The sequence below is a fragment of the Felis catus genome, chromosome A3, assembly GCF_018350175.1.
Source record: "Felis catus isolate Fca126 chromosome A3, F.catus_Fca126_mat1.0, whole genome shotgun sequence".
NCBI lineage: Eukaryota > Metazoa > Chordata > Mammalia > Carnivora > Felidae > Felis > Felis catus.
The window spans coordinates 90355697-90381879 of record NC_058370.1 but is presented as its reverse complement, the minus strand read 5'-3'; the positions used below and the strand labels follow the sequence as shown (position 1 = coordinate 90381879).

The 26183-nt window shown below is 38.9% G+C and overlaps 1 protein-coding gene across 2 annotated transcripts; it reads left to right on the top strand.

The window, feature by feature from the left end:
* Positions 1 to 6083: 6083 nt before the first annotated feature.
* On the top strand, positions 6084 to 25688 carry MOB1A (MOB kinase activator 1A). 2 transcript variants are annotated; one of them, XM_011281219.4, is made up of 6 exons: positions 6084 to 6309; positions 10105 to 10268; positions 15427 to 15520; positions 16895 to 17028; positions 21478 to 21641; positions 23236 to 25688. In XM_011281219.4, the coding sequence occupies exons 1-6, from the start codon at positions 6296 to 6298 to the stop codon at positions 23311 to 23313; spliced, it is 648 nt and encodes a 215-aa protein (XP_011279521.1). In that variant the 5' UTR covers positions 6084 to 6295; the 3' UTR covers positions 23314 to 25688. The 2 variants fall into 2 exon arrangements, with proteins under 2 accessions (XP_011279521.1, XP_011279520.1); XM_011281218.4 differs by having other exon boundaries at positions 10102 to 10268.
* Positions 25689 to 26183: the final 495 nt, after the last annotated feature.

The following is a 26183-nucleotide window of genomic DNA, read 5'->3' as shown; positions in this document are numbered from 1 at the left end:
CAAGGATGGAGTGAACCTCCCCTTGTCTTTGTAAACTATAGGCTGTGGGTGTCGGCTGGGCGGGGGGGGGGGGGGGGAGCGATTGCCCTGTAGCAATTGGCAATTAGCTCGAGATCTCCCTCCCCCAACTCAGAAATCTTATCTCTGATTCCTAAGTGAACTATATTGATATCCTGGTCTCATATTGACCTATGTGTGTTTTTGTTTTTTCCCAAATCCCTGAGACTCCTCGCTTCTCTCATCCCCAAATCTAGTTATCCTGAAAGGTTTTCTAATAAATAGGTAGCTTTTCATATCATCAGGGGTTAGGCCCAACTTAAAGAACAAACCATTAAGAGGGGGAAGAACTTTCGTGGATTCCTTTCTCCCCATGCTGTTTAGAAATATTTTCGGGGTAATTACATTACTTAATAATATAAAAGTATAAATACAGAAGTATTTTTATGTTTATAGCTTTTTACAGCTATCAAATCACACAGTTCTAAATTAAACACCAACAAAACTACTAAAGTTAATAAAATCAAAATACCATCATTACTTAATGTGACAGATTACACTTGGATGAAATGGAATCACCTGCAACATGAGTGTGGTCGTGCCAGGTACAGGGCGCTGGGCGTCCTGCACCACCATTTCCTGAGCTATGACTCTATTCTCCTACAATTTTCCTTTCCCTTGGTTTCTTTTTTTTTTTTTAACATTTATTTATTTTTGAGACAGAGAGAGACAGAGCATGAATGGGGGAGGGTCAGAGAGAAGGAGACACAGAATTTGAAACAGGCTCCAGGCTCTGAGCTGTCAGCACAGAGCCCGACGCGGGGCTCGAACCCACGGACCGTGAGATCATGACCTGAGCCGAAATCGGCCGCTCAACCGACTGAGCCACCCAGGTGCCTCTCCCTTGGTTTCTTCATTCCACCATGGCATCAGGGAGCTGTCACTTGGTGCTAATGTGTTGTTTTCATATCATTTGCTCCTGTTAATGTTTCATCAGCTCCTAACAACTTGGCACTTTGGTACCAACAAGAGCAAGCACAAATGGACCCATGGTACTGAAATTGTATTGTTGGGGGATCATACAGATGATCTAGAATTGCACTGTCCCATATAGCAGCCACTAGCCACCTGTGGCTGCTGAGCACTTGAAATGTGGATAGTCTGAATCGCGCTGTGTGTAGATGTAAAATAAACTCATATCATATTTTGATGACTTAGAATGAAAAAGAGCAAAATATCTCATTCAAAATTTAAAAATTGATTCCATATCAAAATCACATTATTTGGGGTATATTGGGTTAAGTAAAATATATTGTCAAGACTAATTCCACCTGGGTTTTTTGTTTGTGTTTATTTTTGCTTTTTAAAAGATGTATACTAGAGGGGACCCTGGGTGGCTCAGTCAGTTGAGCATCCAACTCTTGATTTCGGCTCAGGTCATGATCTCACAGTTTCATGAGTTCGAGCCCCAAGTCAGGCTCTGTGCTGACATCGTGGAGACTACTTGAGATTCTCCCCCTTTCTGCCCCTCCCCCACTCACATTCTCTCAGTCTCTCTCAAAATAAATAAACTTTAAAAAATGTATATATAGGGGCGCCTGGGTGGCGCAGTCGGTTAAGCGTCCGACTTCAGCCAGGTCACGTCCGACTTCAGCCAGGTCACGATCTCTCGGTCCGTGAGTTCGAGCCCCGCGTCAGGCTCTGGGCTGATGGCTCAGAGCCTGGAGCCTGTTTCCGATTCTGTATCTCCCTCTCTCTCTGCCCCTCCCCCGTTCATGCTCGGTCTCTCTCTGTCCCAAAAATAAAAAAGTAAAACGTTGAAAAAAAAATTAAAAAAAAAATATATATATTAGAAAGTTTTAAATTGCATATGTGGCTCACATTGTATTTCTATGAGACTACATGGTCTAGAATAATTGTGTGTGTGTGTGTGTGTGTGTGTGTGTGTGTGTGTGTGTCTGAGAGAGAGAGAGAGAGAGAGAGAGAGAACATGTGTACAACTTTCTGAAAATACTGTATAAAAATTCTCATAGAAAACACATGGGTATCCAAAACACATAGACCTAGCAGTTTACCACTGCTCTAGCATTTAAAGGCTACATTCTTTCTCAGAAGCCAAGGATACAGAACCAGCATAGGGCTTTCCTTGGCTTTCACTCCAGTATCCTAGTGATATATTTCTGTGGTTTTCCCACACGGGTTCCTTGTAAAAGTAGCTGGGGGAAGAATCCAGGCACTTCCATCCCTCCCAGAACATATGTACTGCCATATATGGTCATTTCACAGTCATTTGATCAAAAGTGTTCTCCACTGGGGAAACCCATGGTAGAGAAAGACAAAAAACAAAAACAAAAAACAGTGAGCATGTACTTTCTAGGCCAACTACTTCCCAAGCACACAAAAACTACTGAAATTCAAGGACTGCATCAGTTAAAGAATTGGCCTAAAATGATGTATAGCCAGATATCCAATTGCATTCATTTCGCAAATATTTTCTGAATATCTACATTGACACAAGGCCCACGGTAGACACGATTAAAATAAAAAGATAAATAAATCAGGAATTTGCTGTCCAGAGGTGATAATGATACAGTCTGGGAGATTCTGAAAGGAAAACAGCATGAGTCTGGTCTTTGCTTGGGGCCTGGGGTTTTTATTAGCGATTGTGGTCTGGTGCAGTACGAGTATCCTCTTAGGCAACCAAGAACTGGTGAGAACAAGGACAGGATACAAGTGTCCTTCATAAGTCACTCATTTCCTGAAGCCAGGGGTCTTGGCATCAAGGTGTTTGGAGTCAGTGGTCTTGGAGAACACTTATAGGGACACTGCCTGGTCCCTCCTTAGATGTTATCTGTTGTGATGGAAGACTCCAAACATATCATTATTTCTTTGTCTATTACAAGGCATATGTGGAGTGAGGTGGGGGTGCAGGTCCTAGCAAGAATAGAAGCTGGCAAAGAAGCAAAGGGAAAAAAGCCAGCTTTTTTTTTTATGGGGGTCCCTTCATTTTCCTGTCTCAATAAGCCATGTCAAAATTTCTTCCTTTTTAAATAGTGAAAGTTGCAGTGCATGGGTGGCTCAGTCGGTTGAGCATCCAACTTCAGCTCAGGTCATGATCTCATGGTTCATGAGTTCGAGCCCCTCATTGGGTTCTCTGCTATCAGGGCAGAGCCTGCTTCGGATCCTCTGTTTCTCGGCTCTCTGCCCTTCTCCCACTTGCAAGCGCATGTGCGTTCTCTCTCTCAAAATTAAATAAACCTTAAATAAGTAACTAACTAAATAAATAGCAAAAGTGAATCCAGTATATGTTCTAAGAATAGTCTAAGTGAGCTCTATATCTGAACTCATTTAATCCTCACAGCCATATGAGGTTGTCCCCCATTTTACAGGTGAGAAGATTAAGGCAAAGGATTATGAAAATACTTAAGGTCGTATGATTATTAAGTAGCACTGGCAGGTTTCAAACACAGAAATCACCTGCAAAATCTGAGCTTTTTAGTCACTATTCGATCTTGCTTCACTTTATTATTTTTTTAAGATTTTATTTTTGAGTAATCTCTACCCCCAATGTGGGGCTCACAACCCCGAGATCAAGAGTCACATGCTGTTCCGACTGAGCCTGCCAGGCAGGCCTATCTTGTCTCACTTAAAAAAAAAATTAAAAAAATAATGTTAGTATTTGCTTATTGGAAAAAAAACTGAATATACAGAAAAGTAGAAAAGAGCATAAACCCTCAAATTCCTACCCCCAACATGACAGTTGTTTAATATGTAAATACTACTTTTTTTAAAAGTTTATTCATTTTGAGAGAAAGAGAGAGTGGGAAGGGGCAGAGAGAGAGGGAGAGAGAGAATCCTAAGCAAGCTTTGCACTGTCAGTGTAGAGCCCATCGCAGGGCTCGAACTCTCAAGCTGTGAGATCGTGACCTGAGCCAAAATGGAGTTGGACGCTTAACCAACTGAGTCACTCAGTCTCCCCATAAATACTACTTTTAATTTGAACCATAATTATGTATTGTAAGAAGGATATACATAAAGGGCTACAAAAGTTCAGAGGAGGGAAAGAGGACTTCTGGATGGATCTTGAAGAACAGGGTATGATGTAGATGTTGGGGCATTCCAGACAGAAAATTGCAAGAACAGGGGTGAGGATTCAAGTCAAGGAGGTCCAGGGCTTATTGGGGAAACAGCAAGGAATTGTTGGGGAACAGTGTTAATCTTGAACAATGAAGCTAGAAAACGAAATTAAGGACAAGTCCTAAAAAGTCTAGAATTCCTCCACCTTACATCTTATCAGTACAGGTAATACCGTACTGATTATCATTTATTCCTGTGTCAATCTCCCCAATGAAAGTAGGAATTCCAGTTTATGTCCCCATTCATTTGATGAGTGCCTAGTTTCTGTGTGCTAGGCACTGTGTTGAGCGATGGGGATGACCAATGACCTACCTATATCTCTGCCCCGAAAAGAATTCACAGTCTAGTAAGAAAGAAAATATAAGACAGGTCAGATAGAAATATGAACAATGTAGGTTTCTGTCACTTGCTAACAAAAAAGTGTGGCTAACGTAAACTATTACAACATCTCTGGCCATGGTCTCCTCTTTTCTTGTAATCTCACCTTATAGAAGCCAGATCACAGGGAGTAATAAAGAGGTTTTTTTGGTTTTATATATATATATATATATATATATATATATATATATATATATATATATTTTAAGGAATCACTGTGATCAAATGAGAAGTCTGGTAGAATAGGCCAGATAGAACTAAATGACAAGTAAGATAAGGACTAAAAAATGTTCATGGACTTTAAAAACTAAGACACTGGAGAGCTTGATGAGAAAAATTTCTGCAGTTTCAAGCAGTGTGCAGAATCCAGGTGGGTGGGTGTTGAGGAACAAAGGGATGGTGATGTCCTGGAGAAGGTGAGCTACACTGTTATTGAAATGGAACCCCTTTTGGGTTGTTGTATTGTCCTTTGAGGGGCTGAGATAACTTTAAAGGAAGGTGAAAATAAATTTGTTTCAAATGACCAATAAGCACATGAAAATGTTCTCAACAGTAGCTGGCAGGGAAATGCAAATCAAAATCTACAATGAGGTATCACTTCACAGCCACTACTATAATGGCTATAATAAAAAAGACAATAGTAAATGTCTAGGAAATAGTAAAGGATATGGAAATATTAGAACCCTTAGACAGGTGCCAGTGTGAATGCAAAATGGTGCTGCCAATTCGGAAAACAGTTTGGGAATTCCTCAAAAAGTTAAACATATATTTAGTTAGCATACTATCCAGCCCCTCCTGGATATAATACCCAAGAGAAATGCACACATTTATCCATACGAGAACCAGTACAGGAATGTTGGTAGTAGCATTACTTATAATAGTCAAAAAGTAGAAACAACTCAAATGTCCATCAGCTGATGAATGGATAAACAAAATAGGTATACTCCTACAATGGAATATTATTCTGCCATAAAAAGGAGTTAAGTACTGATATATAGGAATTAAGTACTACAATGTGGATGAACCTTGAAAATATTATGCTAAGTGAGAGAAGCCAGTCACAAGACCATATTTGTATAATTCCATTTATGTGAAATGTCCAGGTGCAAGACCATATAAAAAAATGTAGACCAGTTGTTGCCAGGGGTTGCCAGAAGGAAGAAAGAGAAATGATGGGTTTCTTTTTGGGGAAAAATGTTCTAGAATTAGAGGTGATGGTTGTGCAACTCTAAATAGAGGAAAAATACCACTAGAGTGTATATTTTTAAAGGGTCAATTTCATATTATGTGAATTATATCTCCATTTAAAAATAAAACTAAATTTTTAAAAATTGCAGCGCTTTTAGAGACTCCTGCCATGAGAAGATGACACGGAACCCAACAGCAACAACGCAGACCAAGCACAAGGTGAGCCGCTCCTCCAGGTCGAGGAGCGCTACCTGACCACGCCTTCAGGAGAAGGCAGTCCCGGCTTGGAGGCCGCTGATTGGCTGAGCTTTAGGAGTGGGCGGGGCGCAAAGGGGCGCGCCCAGTCCCTCTCGCAGGGGCGGGGCGAGCCGAAGCCTTCGCTCGCGAGATTTTGCTGGTTCCGCATTTCGGGTCGGCAAGGTGGGGGTGGCGAGCGTAGCAGCTAGCACCGGCAAGACCCCCGGCTCGGAACAGCGGCGCTCGGTGTTTCCGCTGGCGGAGATCTGAGGGCTGTCTGCTTCCTCGTGGTTCCCGCGCGGGTTACGAGTCCAGACCGCGGCGGGGGCCAACGGCCCCTCCCCTCCGAGGATAGAAGATGAGCTTCCTCTTGTGAGTGTGGCCGAGCCGAGGGCCCCAGGGCTGAAGGCCGAGGGCAAGGGCGAGGAAGGGGGCAAGGAGGCACCTGAGGCTAGGGCCGGGCCCCGGAGTTGGGGTCGAAGTGACTGACGTTTGCTTTGCCACCCCTCCCCCCACTCCCGCGGGCCACGGGGGAGGCCCGGACGTGGGCCCAGGCAGATGGAGGTGAAGGTCGAGGCAAAGGAAGCGGAGCGAGAGGGTTGCGGAGTAGTGAGGCTCCGAGGCCGGCAGTGCCTCCAAACTTTTCCGCCCGAGCGCCCCTGAGGGCGGCGGGACGACCCAGGGGCGGAACCCCGAACCCTGTCTCTGGGCTTCCCATTCCTTTCAAGTCTGGAGCCGTCTAGTCTAATGATCCATTCTGACTTAGCTTTTTACTCCACCGTTTGTCAAGTTTTATTACCTTCAGTATTAAATTACCCCCGTGGAAAAACACTGCCCCCGGAAAACGGGTAGTGCTGCAGTTTGGGAATCTTGAAGTTAAGCTGCGGCCTTGCACGCAGACTTCTGTCCAGTGCGAATTTAGCCACATTGTGAATTTGTGTAGACTTTATTTATTCATTTTTAAGTAATCTCTACACACCCGGTGTGGGGCTCAAACTTACAACTCCGAGATCAAGTGTGGCATGCTCTCCTGATTGAGCCAGCCAGGCTGGCCCTGTGACTTTGTGTAATTAACTTTTCCTGGGTAGAATCATATTTTAGAGATAAGGCCTGGGGCCCAAATGAGTCTTAAATGGAAACTTTTGTAAATTATCTGACGATTTTTGAAAAATGCTTATTTTGAGAGAGAAAGAGAATCCCAAGCGGGCTCCGCACTGCTCCCTGCAGAGCCCTGCTCAGCTCCACCTTACCAACTGTGAGATATGACCTGAGCCAGAATGAGAGTCTGATGCTTAACCAAGTGAGCCACCCAGGCGCTCCTCTGATGATTCTTAAACATTTTTAGGTTTGGAAGCATTGCTGCAACACATTATTTTCAGGTGGCTCTCTCTACCTGGTACATTACTTGAATGTGTGTTGTGTGATTGAGTAAACATCCATCGTCCACATATTTGATATTTTCATTAAATTTATTATTAAATCGTATAGTATTCTGTAACCAGAGTTTATCCAGTTTCTTACTGTGAGAATGTTTTGCTTTGGGAAGCAAATTACACTCAGAGACTGAGTTGGTCTTTGCCAGCAATTTATTTAACCTAGGTTTGCTGTAGGAATTTCATAAGCCAAGTGCATACAGGATAAGTTTCTTAATAAGCTAGTGAAATCTTTCAAATCAGTGATAGATTATTTACACTATTGTTCCAGGCAAGGGGACATGAAAGAAATAAAGTCCAAATTTAGTTGAGGTGTGTCTTTATGCGAGTCAGTACTGAGGAGAGGAGTTGGGCTTACCCAACCCAGAGCTGAGGTCCAGCTGCCAGCACGAAAGTAAAAGTTCCTTGTTGCCAGGGAACCATGGCGCTGGTGTTGACCAGCAGGTGGATTTTCCTTCTGGGGCTGGGCATTTGCGTGGCAGGGGCTAATTGTCCCAAGGTTTACAGAGAACTGTTCAGATCATCAGAGTGTCACCTTGCCCAGACCCAGCACTCTTGAGGACTCTTCACAAATTCTTGGTATTTGTAGTCAAAATGTCTCCTTGCCATAGTTACTTCTTAATAAGTTTTCATTGTTAAGCCCCAGCAGGGTCCCTGAGCAGCTGAGCTACTGAGTTATGGGTGAGAACAGATGAGAGGATGATGTCTTGACACAATTTACTTTATTCTTATATGAAAACTTTTTTTTGTTTTGTCATAAACAAGTGAATTAAAACAAACTTAAGTCATAAACAAATGGATTAAAACAAGTCATAAATGGATTTGAAATCTTATCAAACCAATACAGAGCAGAGAAATTTGGATTCTGTCTAGTATTTTGCTGTTATAAAATAGCACTATGGAGAATATCTGTTCAAATTATTTTTTCCTACCTGTCGATTATTTTTTAGGAGGATGGTCTACACAGTATGATTACCATGTCTAAAAGTTTGTATGACTTAGATTATAATTGTAAATTTCCATATTACTGGAACAGTCTCTCCCTTCTCCCCCAAAGTCTTTCTCTTATGAGTTCATATTAAATTAGTGGTTTGATTGTGGATGCTCAGTTGCTTAGTTACTTTTTGGATCTAAATGTGAGGCCCTTTTTTTCTTTTTGTTTTGTTGACAGGCATTTGAGTTTCCACTTTTTGACTGTTATGAATAATGCAGCCATTATTCATCTGTAACTTTTATATACATCTGTAACTTTTGTGTACAGATTTTTGTATTGGATGTACACGTTCATTTCTCATTCTGTCTGAGTAGAATGAGAAGTTATATAGTAACTGTGTTTAACCTTTTGAGGAACTGCCAAACTTTTTCAAAACACTGCACCATTTTGCATTCGCACCAGCACTGCATGAGAGTTTCAATTTACCTACATCCTAAGTAGCACTTGTTAATTGTCTTTTTGATTATAGTCATCCTGAATGAATGTGAAATGTTCTGTCATGATTTTAATTTGCATTTTCCTAATGACTAATGATGGTCAGCATATTTTTGTATGCTATTGGCCATTTGTATATCTTCTTTGGAGTAATGTCTGTTTGAATCTTGTGATCATATTTATTTATTTATTTATTTATTTATTATTATTTTTAACGTTTGTTTATTTTTGAGAGAGACAGAGATAGAATGCAAGTGGGTTAGGGGCAAAGAGACAGGGAGACACAGAAGCAGAAGCAGGCTCCGGGCTCTGAGCTGTCAGCACAGAGCCCGACGCGGGGCTCGAACTCATGAGCCGTGAGATCATGACCCGAGCTGATGTCGACGCTCAACCGACTGAGCCACCCAGGCACCCCTCTTGTGATCATTTTTAAATTGGGTTGTTTTTTTGTTTTTAAGTTGGAAGAATTCTTTATCCTGGATACAGGTCCTTTATCACCTCTATGAATCGCAAATACTTTCTCCCGTTTTGTGGATTGTTTACACTGTTTTGATGGTACCATTTGAAGCATAAAGGTATTAATTGAGATGAAGATCATATTGAATCTTGAGATATCATTTCATGTTAGTTTTCTTTTTCTTAAGATTTTATTTTTAAGTAATCTCTACACCCAATGTGGGCCTCAAACTCAACCCTGATATTAAGAGTCGCATGCTCTTCCTCTGGTGCCCCCTTTCTAACGTTCTCTATGCATTTACAGAATGGACTTCCACTGTACATTTTGTCTTTTAATATGTTAAACTATGTCTTGAGATCTTTCCATGTGAATACATGTAGCTCTATCTTGTTCTTAACTACTGTATAGTATTCCATGTTATGGATGTATTGTGATTTATTTATTCCTCTACTAATAAGCTTTAGGATTGTTTCCACATTTTTCACTGTTAAAACCAATCTTGGGAAGCACATCCTTATCCATATCTAGGAGAAATACCTAGAAGTAGAAGGGATGGGTTGAAAGTACTTCGCATGTCTGTAGATCTTGTTATATTGCCTTCCCAAAATATTATACACTTTACCCTTTCACCAAGTGTATTAAAATACTAATTTCTCTTTTACCCTAGCTCACACTTAATGTAATTATTTTAACTTTTGGCACTCAGATTAGGATCATAACACCCTCCCCATCCTGGCACTTTTCAGGGAGTATTTTTTATTTTCAGAACAATTTATATGCCTAAAATTATGCCATGCTGCTTTCAGTCCTAAAAATTGATAATACTTTTACTTTCAACCTAACAGCAGCAGCCGCTCTTCCAAAACGTTCAAACCAAAGAAGAATATCCCTGAGGGCTCTCATCAGTATGAACTCTTAAAACATGCAGAAGCAACTCTGGGAAGTGGGAATCTGAGACAAGCTGTTATGTTACCAGAGGGAGAGGACCTCAATGAATGGATTGCTGTTAACAGTAAGTTTTCAATAGCATTCAGCTTTGCTGATTTATAAGAACATTTTGCCAACATTTTTTTGTTAATGAATTTCCTTTTACAGGTATAACTGTTGTAGTATAATGCTGTACCTGTAAAGAAACTCAGAAGTACAAATACATTAGAAACTGTGTTCTTTTCAGAGTACTTGGTTGTAGCCAGTGTGGTTGAGTAGACAGACTAGAGGAGAAACGTTGAGTGCTTTAGGTTAATTTCTGAGGATAGAATGGATGAATTGCTGAGTAAGATCAAATAAAAGATTGGAATGCAAAATTCTATGACTTTGAGGGAACACATCCTCAGAGTTGCACCCCCACTCCCAGCAGCTCTCATCTGCCTGCGTATACACAAAAGTCCGTTGCAGTTCATATGGGTAGTCACTTGATTGTTGTGACTTAGAAGTGGTCAGAAGGAAATTAAGAAATTGGGAGAAAACAGGAGGGACCCATGAGCTGAAAATCACTCTGAGTTCAAGAAAGCTAGCATTACATGGAAAGTTATATGTACTGAAGTTAGAGATTTGAATATTTGAGGCTGTCATTTCTTTTTTTTCTTTTTTCTTTTAATTTTAGAGAGTCTGTGCACACGAGTGGGGGAGAGGGGTGGTGGGGGAGAGAAAGAGAATCTTAAGCAGGCTTCACCTCAGTGCAGAGCCCAATGCGGAGCTTGATCCCAGGACTCTGGGATTGTGACCTGAGCCCAAATCAAGATTGATCTCAACCAACTGAGCCACCCAGGTGCCCCAAGCCTGTCATTTCTGAGATCAGTGCTGGGTGATAAGGTTTAAATCTGCTAGGAAATTTAGATGTTACAGGAATTTTTAAACTTCTTAATGGAAAATTTCAAACATACAGAAGTAGAGAAACTAGTATGGTGAATTCCCAGGCATCCATTATCCACTTTCAACAACTGTCAATTCATGGCCAGTTCATGCTTCTGTATCTCACCCTGATTGTTTTTTTTCTTTCTATATTTTCATTCCTCCCTCTCCACCTCCCTCCCCTCCCCACCTCTCCCCACTCCTCTTTGTTCCTCATTTGCAGGCCGACCCACCTCTCCCTGATTGATTTGAAGTGAATCCCAAATATATTTCATTTATAAATATTCCCTATCTCTAAAAGGCAAGAACACCCCCTTTTAAAGATAATGACAATACTGTCATTCCTTTGTTAGCAAATATCCAGTGTTCACATTTTCCCTGATTGTCTTATAAATGTTTCTCTTTTTTTTAATTTTAATTTTTAAAAGTGTTCTATTATTTATTTTTGAGAGAGAGAGAGAGACAGAGCATGAGTGAGGGAGGGACAGAGAGAGAGTGAGACACAGAATCTGAAGCAGGCTCCAGGCTCCAGGCTGTCAGCACAGAGCCCGATGTGGGGTTCGAACTCACGAACTGTGAGATCATGATCTGAGCAGAAGTCGGACACTCAACCAACTGAGCCACCCAAGTGCCCCTAAATGTTTCTTTTTAAAAAAAATTTATGGTTGTTTTAAATCAGGACTAATAAGGCCTGTGTGTAATGTTTCTTGAATCTCTTAATCCACAGGTTTCCCCTCATTGCAGTCTATTTTTCTTGCTATTTTGTTATTGTTGAAGAAACCAGTTCATTTGTTTACCACAGTATGAATTCTGTTGATTATACCCTCAGGGCATCCATTATGTTCTCTTCTTCCTTTTATTTCCTGTAAATGTTAGATCTACAGCAACACTGTCCAGTATAATTTCCTGCAATGATGCATATGTTCTATGTCTGTACTGTGGCCATTTAGCTCTAGAAATGTGGCTAGAGTGACTGGAACTAAATTTTAAATTTACTTTTAATGTAAGTAGCCGTATGTGGCTAGCGGCACCCATGTTTGCACAGATTTGGAGCTTTGTTCAAATTCAAGTTTGATTTTGTTTGTTTGTAAGACTACTTCAGTGGTGGCATATACTCCCAACCGTGTGTATACTTCCATGGTGTCTAGCTATCTTTTTATGTGGAGTTAATTCAGCTAATGCTAATCACTCCTTTGACCAGCACTGTCTGATAGAAATATAATGTGCACTACAAATGTAATTTAAAACTCTAGTAGCCATATTGGGAAAAATTTTTGCTTTCTTCAGCACATTAAAAAGCCATTATTCATATTACTAAGAGAAAAAAACAAGTTACAGAACTATGTGATATATTTTGTGTAACACAGGACAAAGGTACTTAGGAGGCAGGAGACAAAAAAAAAATAATGTAGTGGTTATCTGTAAGAGGAAGTTGGAGTGACTGGGATTAAGATTTATCATTTATAGGGGTGCCTGGGTGGCTCAGTTGGTTAAGTGTCTGACTTTGGCTCAGGTCATGATTTCACAGTTTGTGAGTTTGAGCCCTGTGTCAGGCTCTGTGCTGACATCTCAGAGCCTGGCGACTGCTTTGGATTCTGTTGTCCCCTTCTCTCTGCCCCTCCCCACTCGTGCTCTGTTTCTCTCTCTCTCTTTCTCTCTCTCTCTCAAAAATAAAACATTAAAAAAAAAATCACTATATATTTTCATATATCTTTTTATTTGTGAACCATGTGAAGCATAATATATTCAAAAAAGACCCTCCCCTGTTCTTTTATTTTTAATCTTTTTAATGTTTATTTTTAATTAAAAAAATTTTTTTTAATGTTTATTTTTGAGGGTGGCACTTAGGGTGGCTCAGTCGGTTAAGCGTCCGACTTCAGCTCAGATCATGATCGCATGGTTCGTGAGTTCGAGCCCCGTGTCAGGCTCTGTGCTGACAGCTCGGAGCCTGGAGCCTGCTTCCTATTCTGTCTCCCTCTCTCTCTGCTCCTCCCCTGCTCACACGCTGTCTCTCAAAAATAAATAAAGATTAAAAAAAATTTTAATGTTTATTTTTGAGAGAGAGCATGTGAACAGGGGATGGGCAGAAAGAGAGGGAGGCACAGAATCCAAAGGAGGCTCCAGACTCTGAGCTGTCAGCACAGAGCCCGACGTGGGGCTCGAACTCAGGAGCTGTGAGATCATGACCTGAGCCAAAGTCGGGCATTTAACCACTCAACCTACTGAGCCACCCAGACACCCCTCTCCCCTGTTCTTTTAAACCTTAACTCAAATTATCATCTGTTATTTTGAAGGCATCTGTTGGCCTTCTTCAGCCTTCAGTTTTTGAGACTTTTTCTTTAGGTTAGCTGTTCTCAAAACTTTCAGTCTCAAGATCCCTTTATTCTCTAAAAAATTATCAAGAACCCCAAAGAGCTTTTAATTATGTAGGTTATATCTAGTGACACTTACTGTGTTAGAAATTAAAATTGAGACATTTTAAATACTTTTTAATTTTTTTATTAAATTTTTTTAACATTTATAATAAATAAATTATATATTATATATTATATAATTAATAATAAATTGAGAGACAGAGAGAGACAGAGCATGAGCATGGGAGGGGCAGAGAGAGGAGGAGACACAGAATCCGAAGCAGGCTTCAGGCTCCGAGCTGTCAGCACAGAGCCTGACGCAGGGCTTGAACTCAGAAACCACGAGATCATGACCTGAGCTGAAGTCGGACACTTAACCGACTGAGCCACCCAGGCGCCCCATAAATACTTTTTAATTTTTTAAAAATAACTCACTGCATGTTGACCTGAATATATTTTTATGAAAAATGATTGTTTTCCAAATTGAGTTTTAGTGATGAGTATGGCATTGTTTTTACATGTTTGGAAATCTCTTTTCATGTTTGGCTTAATAGAAGACAACCGAGTTGTCCTGTCCACTTCTGCATTCATTCTGTTGTGATGCCTCACATCAGGAGCCCCTGGACAACTCCACTGTGCCTTCTGAGAGGATGAGTGTGAAAAGAGCCATTGAAATGCTCTGACCTCACAGATGCCCCTTGAAACTAGGAGGGATCCTCGGACCACATTTTGAGAACAGCTGCTTTAGACCAATAAGCCAGCACACCATCTGGGCATACTGTTTGTTTTGAATGAATATTGAATGCCTATTACTTTCTTAGAAACATGACTCATTAAGAGGAAGGTTTATAAGTGAGGGAGTTTTATATAAAAATTCTTTTGACAAGGTAGAACTTTTTTGTCTACTTGATTTTTAAGAAACTTGGAAAAGCCCTAGTTGGTTTTTAGGTACTCCTTTAGACAGGGAACTGAAACATTTTTTCAAACTTTCCAAAGCTTATGTGGGTGTCTTTGCAGAGGAACATTTTACTCAGATAAGTTCATTACTTACCCCCTTCCTCCTCCATTTTGTTCCATACCTAGCTGAAGCTCCTGTAGGAAGTGCTCTCTGACTACCTCAGCCCTTCAAGATGTTGTCTTTTCTCTGAACCCTTAACATGTTGTACTCTTTGTTTCAATTTTATCCCTTCTCTTAGCTGGGAGTCTCGGAGGCAAGGGATATTATCCCATGTCCTTTTTATGTCCTCAGCATGAGTTAGGCTTCAGGTTGTTTTTTTGTTTGTTTTGTTTTTTTAAATATTTACTTATTTTTGGGAGAGTGCAAGCGGGGGAGGGGTAGAGAAAGGGGGACAGAGGATCGGAAGCAAGCTTTATGCTGACAAGCTGACAGCAGCAAGCCCAGTTTGAGGCTCAAACTCACAAACCGTGAGATCATGATCTGAGCCGAAGTCAGATGCTCAACCGACTGAGCCACCCAGGTGTCCCTAGGCTTCAGGTTTTTTATAAGAATTTTCAAATGCTTATTAATATAGCTGCTACACCTTCTCCTTCACAGTATATTCCACAACACTTTCTCCTAACACAAATGGTATTGTCTGGTCCAGATTGATAGCAAGCAATAGATTTTTTCTATTCCTTTGGATATAATCAAATTATATATTCTAATGATCCAATAGTCACCATTAAGTTAGAATTGCCGCTAATGTTTTATTTTCCTGCTCTTCTATGCTGGGTAAAAGCTTAGTATATTAAAGTGAATATATAATAAAGTTAATTTTAAAGTTAAGTAAACAACTTGAGAAGAAGCAATTTAGAAGAGAATTTGCAGTGCCTCTGGATTGTTGAATCTCCTGGGGATTTATTCAAGAACTTGAAGGCATTGTCCATTTTTCTTCAACTGAGAGGTCTGATATTTTACTGTGTTGGCACAAACATTTTAACACAATTTTCCTTTTATCTTTCCAGCTGTGGATTTCTTCAACCAGATCAACATGTTATATGGGACTATTACAGAATTCTGCACTGAAGCAAGCTGTCCAGTCATGTCTGCAGGTCCAAGGTACATATACTGCCTATTATATAGGTACTTGAAGTACTAAATAAAGCTAACTGCTAATTGATGCAAATCAAATTATAAAGCTTTTTTGTTTTTCTTATCTCTTTGCTTGTGTAAAAGTAGTTCAGTTTTATGAGTTCTCGAATACTTCCCTATAAGCTTTTTGTTATTAAATATTTTGGTATGTGGTATTTAGTATTTAATTGCATTATAGTAAGTAATGTTCAATTTTTTCTTGTGTGTAATTTATGTTAATTACTTGCAAATTGTGCTGCTTTAATCTGGCTCAAAGATGCTAGGTTTTAAAAGTCTGACTATAGAGGCACGTGGGTGGCTCAGTTGGTTAAACGTCCGACTCTTGATCTCGGCTCAGGGTTTGTGAGATCAAGCCCTGCCTTGGGCTGCGTACTGTCAGCTTGGAGTCTGCTTGGGATTCTCTCGCTCCTTCTCTGCCTCTCCCTAGCTTGTGAGTGGGTGTGTGCGTGTGTGCGCTCACTCGCTCGCTCTCTCTCTCTCTCAAAATAAATAAATAAACTTTAAAAATAAAAAATAGAAAATTTGACTATAATAAATTTCAAGAAATATTAAGAAACATGGAACTCTTTATCACCCATAATGTTAAGTCAAGGTGTGGTGGGATTAATGTTTTAGTGTGTTTCTTTCCAGTCTTTTTGCCAATAATTGGCCATTTTATGTGAGGATAGATGGTATTGAGTGAGATATTTACCCCTTGGGAAAAAACTGTCCTTCCTGAATTTGCTACAGGTATAAAGGAAAAAAGTCTCCAATGAGTTTATAGTCCTATTTTTAATTACAGTATTTTGGAGGAATGTTTTTATTTTGTGTTAAGTTTTATTAATTAAACTTCTCTATGGCTTAAATGCTTCACACAGTGAAGTTTTGCAGAAGTCTTAATCATTCTAGCTCAGCAAAGGGAGAGAGGAAAAGATGTATGCCTCAGGATGTTTCTTTACTTACCCTCTCCAAGAAACAGTCTTACTGTCTTGACTCTGATGTTGATACTTTCATGGCCAACTCTTGTAGAATGGGGTGGATGCATCAGTCTCTTACCCAGTCCTCAGCACCCTCTGCCTGGAATGTGTAGTTCCTTTATCTTTCCTAGGGCTGTGTTAAAAAAAAAAAATCCATTCTGGCACTGTCAGCTGCCACATTATCCTCCTTTTCTCTTTCAATTATAGCTCATATTTCAGGATAATTCTGTAGGGAACTTTGAGTAATCTTCAGTAGAACTTGAGAGGTAATTTAATAAAGTTGTATGTAACGTCTACTGAGAAATTGTGGGCCTACTTTGATTACAAGTTGTAGATTTGTTAATGTTTTTGAAAACTCATATCAATAAAATCTTTTTCTCCCCAGATATGAATATCATTGGGCAGATGGTACCAATATTAAAAAGCCAATCAAATGTTCTGCTCCAAAATACATTGACTATTTGATGACTTGGGTTCAGGATCAGCTTGATGATGAAACTCTTTTTCCTTCCAAGATTGGTAAGTTATAATGTTGAACTGTTTTTCTTTGTAACTGATAAATGTGTTGTGTTCTTTTTAATACTCTGTTACTTTAAAAAAAAAAAAAAGTAATAAAGACTGCTAAATTCCTCTCCAAAAAGATTGTACATGCAAAATCCCTTCTGTTGTGTTTGTGTCTGCCTGTGTTTTTTCACTATTACTTGTTGGCTACTCAGTTTTTATTCTTTTCAATTTGGGTAAATTTGTCTTAATGTACTTAATGTATTTAAAAAAATATTGATTTGGATTATTGATCATTATTTTCTGTTTCTATCCTTTGTCCATTTCTTTGTGTGGTAAGGATATTAGCTCGTTGTATATGTTATATGTATTTTTCCCCAGGTTGCCTTTTTCTTATTTTGTTCGTGAGGTATTCTTGCTGTATGTAACTTTCTTATTTTGTCCTGCTGATCTTTTCCTTTATGATGTATGGATTTTAGTACAATGATTAGAAAGGGTTTCCCTATTTCAAGATTATAAAAATATTTGTCCACTTTTTCATTTAGTACTTTTGTGGTTTTGTTTTTATGTTTAAATCTTTGTTCTTGCCAGAAATTTTTTTCTCAAGGCTCCCTCCATTTTTTTCCAGTTATAAATGCTAATCAGTTTGTCCAACACCATTTATCAAATACATGTGTCGTTTCTCCCCAGATTATTTATGTGCACACCAGATTGCCATATAATTTGGAGTCTTTCATTCTCTTTATCTGTTCCTACAGGGATTCCACACTGTTTTAATAACCATGGCCATATATCTTTGAGCATCTTGTAGGGCTAGTCTCTCTTCCTTCCTCTTCTTTTTCAGAATATTCACCGCTATTCTGGGATATTTGTTCTTCCAAAGAACTTAGAATCATTTTTGCAAGGTAAAATAAAAATATTCATGAGATTTTGATTATTATTTCATTCAAGTTGTAGATTAATATAGGCAGTCTTATTCTCTTGACAATACTGAGTCTTTCTACCCAAGAACAAGATATATTTCTTCATTTCTTCATGTCTTTTATTTCTTCCTCTTATGCAGTTCTATAGTTTACTTTGTTAATTTTTCAAGTTTCTTAAGTTTATCCCTAGACATTTTGTGTTTTTTTAATTGATACCTGCCTTCCACATGGTTATTGTTTAGTATATAGGAAAGCTGTTGATTTTCATATAAATTTTTATATAAGTTGACCATCAGATTCTGATTATTTTAGTTGTTTTGGTTGGTTTTCTTGAATTTTTGAAGTATGCAATCACATTAAGATAATACTAATTTTGCCTCTTCCTTTCTGATGTGGGTGTTTCTTGTATAAGTCTTATCTAATTGCCCCAGAGTAGTGCTGAGTAATGGTGATGATGGCAGACATCCTTTTGTTTCCTTACTTTGATGCAAGTGCTTCTAGTACTTCAGCATTAAGCAGGAATCGTGCTTTTGGTTAGAGGTGTGTGAATTTTTAAAACTCAGGTATGGTTGTTGAGTTTTGTGATATTTTCCCAGTGTCTGTTGTTGGTCATCATAAGGTTTTCTCCAGTATATGTAGATTTTTAATGTTTTACTGGAATCGTATTTTTTATTTGCTAATATTTTGATTAAGATTTTGGCTTCACTATTCATGAGATCACTCCTTGTCATTTTCAGTTTAAGAGTGTCTTATGAACAACAGGTTGGATTCTTTCTTATCTGTTCTGGCTGCTAATAATAAAAATGCCAGAGATCAGATAGCTTATGAATAACAAAAAGTTACTTTTCAGTTCTAAAGGCTGGAAGTCTAAGGTCAGGGTGCCAGCATAGTTGGGTCCTTGCGAAGGCCCACTTTTGGGTCTCAGGCTGCTGACTTCTTACCTAGTCTTCATATAGTGGAAGGTGTCAGCAAAAGTTCTCTGGGGCCTCTTTTATAAGGTCACGATCCCACTCCTGAGGGCTATGCGCTTGTGACCTAATCACTTCCCAGAGTCCTGCCTCCTAATAACATCATCTGGGCGTTAGGATTTCAACATAGGAGTTTTGAGGAGATACACACATTCAGACCCTGGCAGATTCCTTACTGCAGTCTAATCAGTGGCTCTTTGAGGGGAAAGCATGTATCACGTTACACCTGGTCTGTTTGCCGTTGGTCAACTTTTCCATTTTATTATTAAACCTTTTATTTCCTCTCTCGCCGATTCTTTTTTTTGTTTTGTTTTTTAATTTTATTTTTTATTTTTAAAAATTTACATCCAAATTAGTTAGCATATAGTGCAACAATGATTTCAGGCGTAGATTCCTTAGTGCCCCTCCCCATTTAGGCCATCCCCTGTCCCACAACCCCTCCAGTAACCCTCAGTTTGTTCTCCATATTTATGAGTCTCTTCTGTTTTGTCCCCCTCCCTGTTTTTATATTATTTTTGCTTCCCTTTCCTTACGTTCATCTGTTCTGTGTCTCATACGAGTGAGTCCTCGTATGAGTGAAGTCATATAATATTTGTCTTTCTCTGACTAATTTCGCATAGCGTAATACCCTCTGGTTCCATCCACGTAGTTGCAAATGGCAAGATTTCATTCTTTTTGATTGCCGAGTAATACTCCATTGTATATATATACCACATCTTTATCCATTCATCCATCGATGGACATTTGGGCTCTTTCCATACTTTGGCTATTGTTGATAGTGCTGCTATAAACATGGGGGTGCACGTGTCCCTTCGAAACAGCACACCTGTATCCCTTGGATAAATGCCTAGTAGTGCAATTGCTGGGTCGTAGGGTAGTTCTATTTTTAGTTTTTTGAGGAACCTCCATACTGTTTTCCAGAGTGGCTGCACCAGTTTGCATTCCCATCTCACTGATTCTTTATTGTATATTGACTGTGCTTGAATGTTTCTGTTAAATTCAGTTTGGAAAGGGCTTGGTTTGAAACAAATTACTTACAGTTCTTTATTCATTAAAGAATATCTTCCCATTTATGGAAGATAAAGAATAGTTACAACTTTATTCTCTTTTTTCAGCTTTCCATTCTTCATTAATTCAGCCTAATGTTCTGGAATCTTTTCCCCCCTCGGTTAGGCTGTTATCCACATTTTCTGCCGATTATTTATTCTTATTGGATAGAATTGTTTATTACTCATTTTGAACTAATACATCCAATTGTTAACTATTCCTTTTATTAGCAAGATGCATATTTGTAAATTCTCAGAAAGGAGTTTGACTTAAAAATTCATCTCTTCAATACGGGAGTACAAGACCCAGTCCAGAAAAACATGCCCACAAGCTCCAGGATTATGTTTGAAAATGCAAGTTGTTAGTGGCACCTGGATGGCTCCATCAGTAGAGTGTGTGACTCTTGATTTCAGGGTTGTGAGTTCAAGCCCCATGTTGGGTGCAGAGCTTACCTTGAAAAAAAATTAATAAAATTTAAAACGAAATGAAAATGCAAGTTGTTAGCCAAGACTGATGTGGGAGAAATGAAAAAAATTAGCTTGAAAGAGTAAAAGACATTAAATTTCAGGCTATTAAATGGACTGGTTGAGAAAATGCATGAAAGGAGAAAGTGTTTTAACCTTTGTTTTCTGAAAGATTGAAGAAAGGAAAATGTTTCTTGAGTGGTGCTGTGGAATAGCTTATTAAGGCTGTCTAATCTAGGTTATTTTGGAAGCTGATGACTTATATGTTTATATACTGTTCTCCGTGCCACTGTATTGTCCTGTCCCTGTTTTCTAAGACTTTGATCTTATCAGCTGGAATTCTCAGGAATTGAGACACATCCCCACCTACACTGCTTGGAGGGAGATTACCAAACCATCTCTCAGTTCATTTCTAAGGAAGTGTTCATTTTCTTTGCAAAATGGTGAGGGTGCCCTTCCTCTCCTTTTCAGGAAGTGTATCTCTGTCTTGTACTATAGGAAAATGAAAATAGCACTTTGAAAAGATAAGATAAACAGTTGGGGACTCCTAATTTAAGGAAGAAAAACTAGTCTTTCAGAGTAATTCAGAAGATAAAATATTTATAGACCATAGATTATAATGCCTTTTTCTCTTGGAATTTTCATTCCTAATTGAGTGCATGTGTGAGTGTAAAAATTTTTTAGAGTTACAAATTACAAAAATAGAAGTTTTTATTTATAGTAAAAATACTTATTCTTGTTGCATTGAATCTTGGGAAGAAACTCTAGTGTTAAATAGCTAAAATTATGTTTATTTTAACTTTGATTCAACGGCACATCATAGGTTGATGTCTGTGCCTATTAGTCTAAGGCAGTCAGAACAAGCATGCTATGTGAGGATACCTCATATATTTGTTTGAGATTTTTTTCCCTTTGCCCTTTAAAAAAATATCTGGAAAATAGGCTTGTATTTGTGAATGTGTGTGTTTGTGTGTTGGAGTTGCATATGGCAGTTTCTAAACTTTCTACTGTTAGCTAAAAGACCAATTGATATGTGTATAAACGTACGTATATATTTGCTTACAGGTGTCCCGTTTCCCAAAAACTTTATGTCTGTGGCGAAGACCATTCTAAAGCGTCTGTTCCGGGTTTATGCCCATATTTATCACCAGCACTTTGATTCTGTGATGCAGCTGCAAGAGGAGGCCCACCTCAACACCTCCTTTAAGCACTTTATCTTCTTTGTTCAGGTAAGTTGAACTGTGTTGACTTCTTTGTCCTTTGTCTTGAACTCATTTGATTGGTAATTTTAATAAAGAGCAATTTACTGAGTTGTCTAATTTATAGACGTAGAGTGAAAGTATAAGCAGAATTCTCTCTTTTCTCCTTTCCGTGTTGTTTACTTCATTGGTGTGCAGAGCGACATAGAAAGCTTCCCCCCCATTTTGGGCCTTCTGCCTCTGGCTGCCCCCACCGGGTCTCTGGTTAGGATGTGACAAAGAGCACCGGAAACCCAGGATAGCTTTCCGTACCCCCCTGTTCCATCGCCACTGCCGAGTGAAGGGATACTATGAGAAAACGTCGATAGTTGGGTTGTTTCATGAGATGGCTATATCCGAAAGAGAGACTTTTGGAAGAACATGTTAGTCGCTGTCTTGGTTTAACCTTCCAGAAGTACCATTTCAGGCCAAATCTTATGAAGTCATCAGCTAGAAACTTCAAGGACCATCCCCTTCAGAGATGTGGCCTATTATTTATGGGCCCTTAATTGGAAGTGGAATTTTTAAAAATCAGAAGAGGGGCACCTGGGTGGCTCAGTTGTGTAACCTTCTGACTCTTGATCTAGGCTCAGGTCATGATGTCACAGTCCGTGGGGTTGAGCCCCATATCAGGTGCTGTCAGTGGGATTTTCTCTCCCTCCTTCTCTGCCCCTCTCCCACTCGCTCTCAAAATATATAAAAAAGAACATTTAAAAAATAAAAACAATTCATTGTTTGAAAAAGATACTAAAGCAGCTTTAGAGATAGATAATTCTATATGCAAAATGTAACTACATCTGTCTAGACACTGTTTTTTGGTAGAAAAGTCAGTAGTTTTATAGTAGATCCTGTGTATTTCAGTTATATGTGCCACACAAAGGAGAATGTACTGTGCTTTTCTCTGTCTTCCTTCTGAGATTGTTGCACAGCATAGTCATAGGTATAGTGTAGGTGCTGATACAGATGTATAGGTACAGATAGAGGGTGGGGGTGTAGTATAGCTATAGAATAGACAGACACCAGATAGATGTAGGTATAGATCTATGAAAGCAACAGATCCACTGCCCCTATCAAAAGCTCATGGCCACTATCAAAAACTCATTGTATAGTTTTAAGATCATTTCCATGTAAATGCAAAAATATATATAGTTTTGATTTTAATGTTTTACTCAGTGAAGATCATGCTGATATATACAGTTGTTTTTTTAGTCAGTCCCCCTATATTTCAAAAAAATGAATAAAAATGATCCCATTTTAAAATGTTTACAGGGGTGCGTGGGTGGCTCAGTCGGTTGGCTCAGGTCATGATCTCAGGTTCATTGGGATGGAGCCCCGCATCAGGTTCCACGCTGAGTATGGAACCCTGGTTGGGATTCTCTCTTTTTCCCTCTGCCCCTCTTCCCTGCTCAGGTGTGAGTACATTCTCTCTCTCTCAAAAAAAAAAAAAAAAAAAAAAAAGTTTACAGAGATGATTTCATCATTTTTTGGATTTCAGAAAACTAGGGTTAGGAATCCCTTCTCTGATATTTGCAGAGTTTTAATATTAGATTTGTTTTTAAATTTTACTTTTCTTCTCTTTTTTTAGGAGTTTAATCTGATTGATAGGCGTGAGTTGGCACCTCTTCAGGAATTAATTGAGAAGCTTGGATCGAAAGACAGATAAATGTTTCTTCTAGAACACAGTTACCCTCTTGCTTCATCTGCTAGAACTCTCTCATTGCTCTCTGTTATAGACTAGTGATACAGACTTTAAAAGAACAGGATTAAAAAGACACCTGTTGTTTGTGTCTACTGATAAAATTGTCCCAAAGGTAGGTTGGCCTAATCCTTCAGTGAGAAATTCAAGACACAGCTGAATCTGAGGCACTGTGTGACCACTCCTGTTATTGTCAGAGTCATACTTGGTTGTAATATGTGATGACTAACATAAAGTCTATTAGTTTACTTATGCTTTTACTGAAGAAAATGTGCTTCGGGTAGTAGCATAATGACTATTGAGAATTCCCACCAATAATTTATTAACAGGTTTCCAGAGCAAATTACCTAATAATGCATTCAGATCTGTTTTATTCTGCTTTTATTTACACATAGAAGAGATATTTTTAAGTTTCCTTAAGATTTAGAACATTTGTGTGTTACTTTGGATAACCTTTTAGTTTGAAGTTTGTATGCTAGTGTTTTTATAGATAAGAATATATATATATATATGTTTATTTTTTCAAAATTCATGATTGCATTTTAAATCCTCATATGACCTGTGTGGTTGGTATGGGAGTAACCAGAGTTATTTCTAAAATGACTTTATTTTTTAATCTTTATTTGGGATTTTATTCACATAAACCTATCTAAATTTTTAGGAGTGTGTATATCACAGATAATTTTCTTAAGGCATGTAAGGGTAGTCTTTTACATTTTTATTTTGAAATGCTTCATTCAGATTAATTTGAATAGGTAGCTTTTGGCTGAGAAAAAGACTGCAAAAAATTATAACAAATTTAGGTCTCAGAACCACTATTTTCATTCATGTTGTTTTTCAGAGGCCTTGAAATTCTGGATAGGAGAATGGAAGAAAGTACTCAGAGTACTTGATTATTTTCTTTTGAGTGTCCTTTAAAAAAAAAAAAAAATTACTTCTATATGTTTTTGTTGTGACTTGAGACTTAATTAAGAGTAGTGTAGAAATACTTAATCTTTATCCCAATAAGGATAAAACTTAAGGAAGACCATAATAAAAAGCCTTGAAGGTGTACACATCTTATTTTATAACACAGCTTAGTTTGGTGTGCTGTGTGTGTGTGTGTGTGTGTGTGTGTGTGTGTGTTGAAGGGAAACAAAATGGGAGGAATAAGTAAAAAATCTTCATTCTGTTCGTAGTCCAAGGATGGATTGAGTCCCCATAGGTTTAATCCTGTTTTAATTGTTTTTGTGTCAAAACTTGAAATTCTTCTATTGGGATAAAAAGAATCTTCCCCTTTAGTGAAATAAAAGCCGTTAGGTTTCTAGGATGTAGTAAACTCCAGCTGCCTGTTGAGAATGTACCGGGCACGGGTATACTAAAGACTGCCAGACTGGCGCTGCTTTAAGTTTGTCTGCATTCTGGGTTTCAGAGCCGTGATTTTTGCAGAGTACTCACCAACTCCCTTGATGGTTTTGATAAAACGTTAGATTTGTTAGGGTTTTTTTTTTTTTGCTGTTGTTATTTATTTTTATTGTCCTACTAAAGTATGAAGAATTGCTTAGCTACTCCATTTTTATAGTAATTCAACTTCATATCCAGATATCCAGAATTTTAATTTTTGTTTTTTAATGTTTATTCATTATTGAAAGATAGAGACAGAGCATGAGCAGGGGTGGGGGAGACACAGAATCCAAAGCAGGCTCCAGGCTCCAAGCTGTCAGCACAGAGCCGGACGAGGGGCTCGAACTCACAAACTGTGAGATCATGACCTGAGCCAAAGTCAGATGCCCAACGGACTGAGCCACCCAGGTGCCCCCACATATCCAGAATTTTAAAGGAAACAAAACATCTTATCTATTTTAGGCTGAAACCATATATCGTTTCAGGAGTTTAAAAGTGGGATAATTAGTCCCTTATGAAAAAAAGAGAAAAGCCATCTGAAACATTCCACAATCCATGTTTAAAGCTTATCCAAAGGTCCCTGTCAGAAGTTCAGTGTGTTTATGTTGATCATTTATGAACAAGAAAGCAGGTTTCTAGATGCTGCCTAGAACGTTACTGCCTCTCAACTTTGGCTTTGATTAAGTCTTCAAGGAATGAAATTATATTTCTCAGCTGGGGTTGTACTTTGCATCATTTCTAATATTTCATGATTCCTAAACAAAAGAGTTCTCACTTTTCTCCATTTATTTTCAGTGCTAGGAATCCCCCCCTCTCGTCATGACTCACTCCCAAAACAAACCAAAGATGGTCACATGCTAGACATAAATAAAAAATTTGTTGGTAATTTAAGACTCAGAACGTCCTTTTTAAAAAAAAAACACAACAAAAACCATTATCAAGTTTCCAGGCTAATCAGGCTTAACCAACAATGCACCTAACCATTAAGTTAACGCTGTTTTGTTTACATCTAAAGTCAGGGAATGGAGGGCAAGAGGACCCGAGAATGGGGAGAGGCTGATGCCTTCCTGATTGGCCTAGAGGGCCAGCCTTTGAGAAGAGTTGGAAGAGATCAGTCTGTCTCGGACCCTTCTCTCTTGTGATTTATCTCCCTGTGCCCAGTGTGTCTGCCTGTTCCACAGCGTACCCCCTGCCCCCCCAAATCAGAGGTCACCTCCTGTCAGTGTCTTCTGCTCCTCACCCCTGGGTACAGTCATGGGGTGGAGAGTGCTTGCTAAATTATGCAGGTAGTCCTGTGGCGCTTTAGTTTCTGGGCCTTTAAAAAAACTTTTGGACAATGATATGCAGGTTTTTGTTTAAATATTGAAACTTCCTCATTACTACAGTTTTTGTTTTGATAGCCAAATGTATCCTTTATGCTCCAGACTGTGAATAGAGTGATTTTTAGAGGGCTA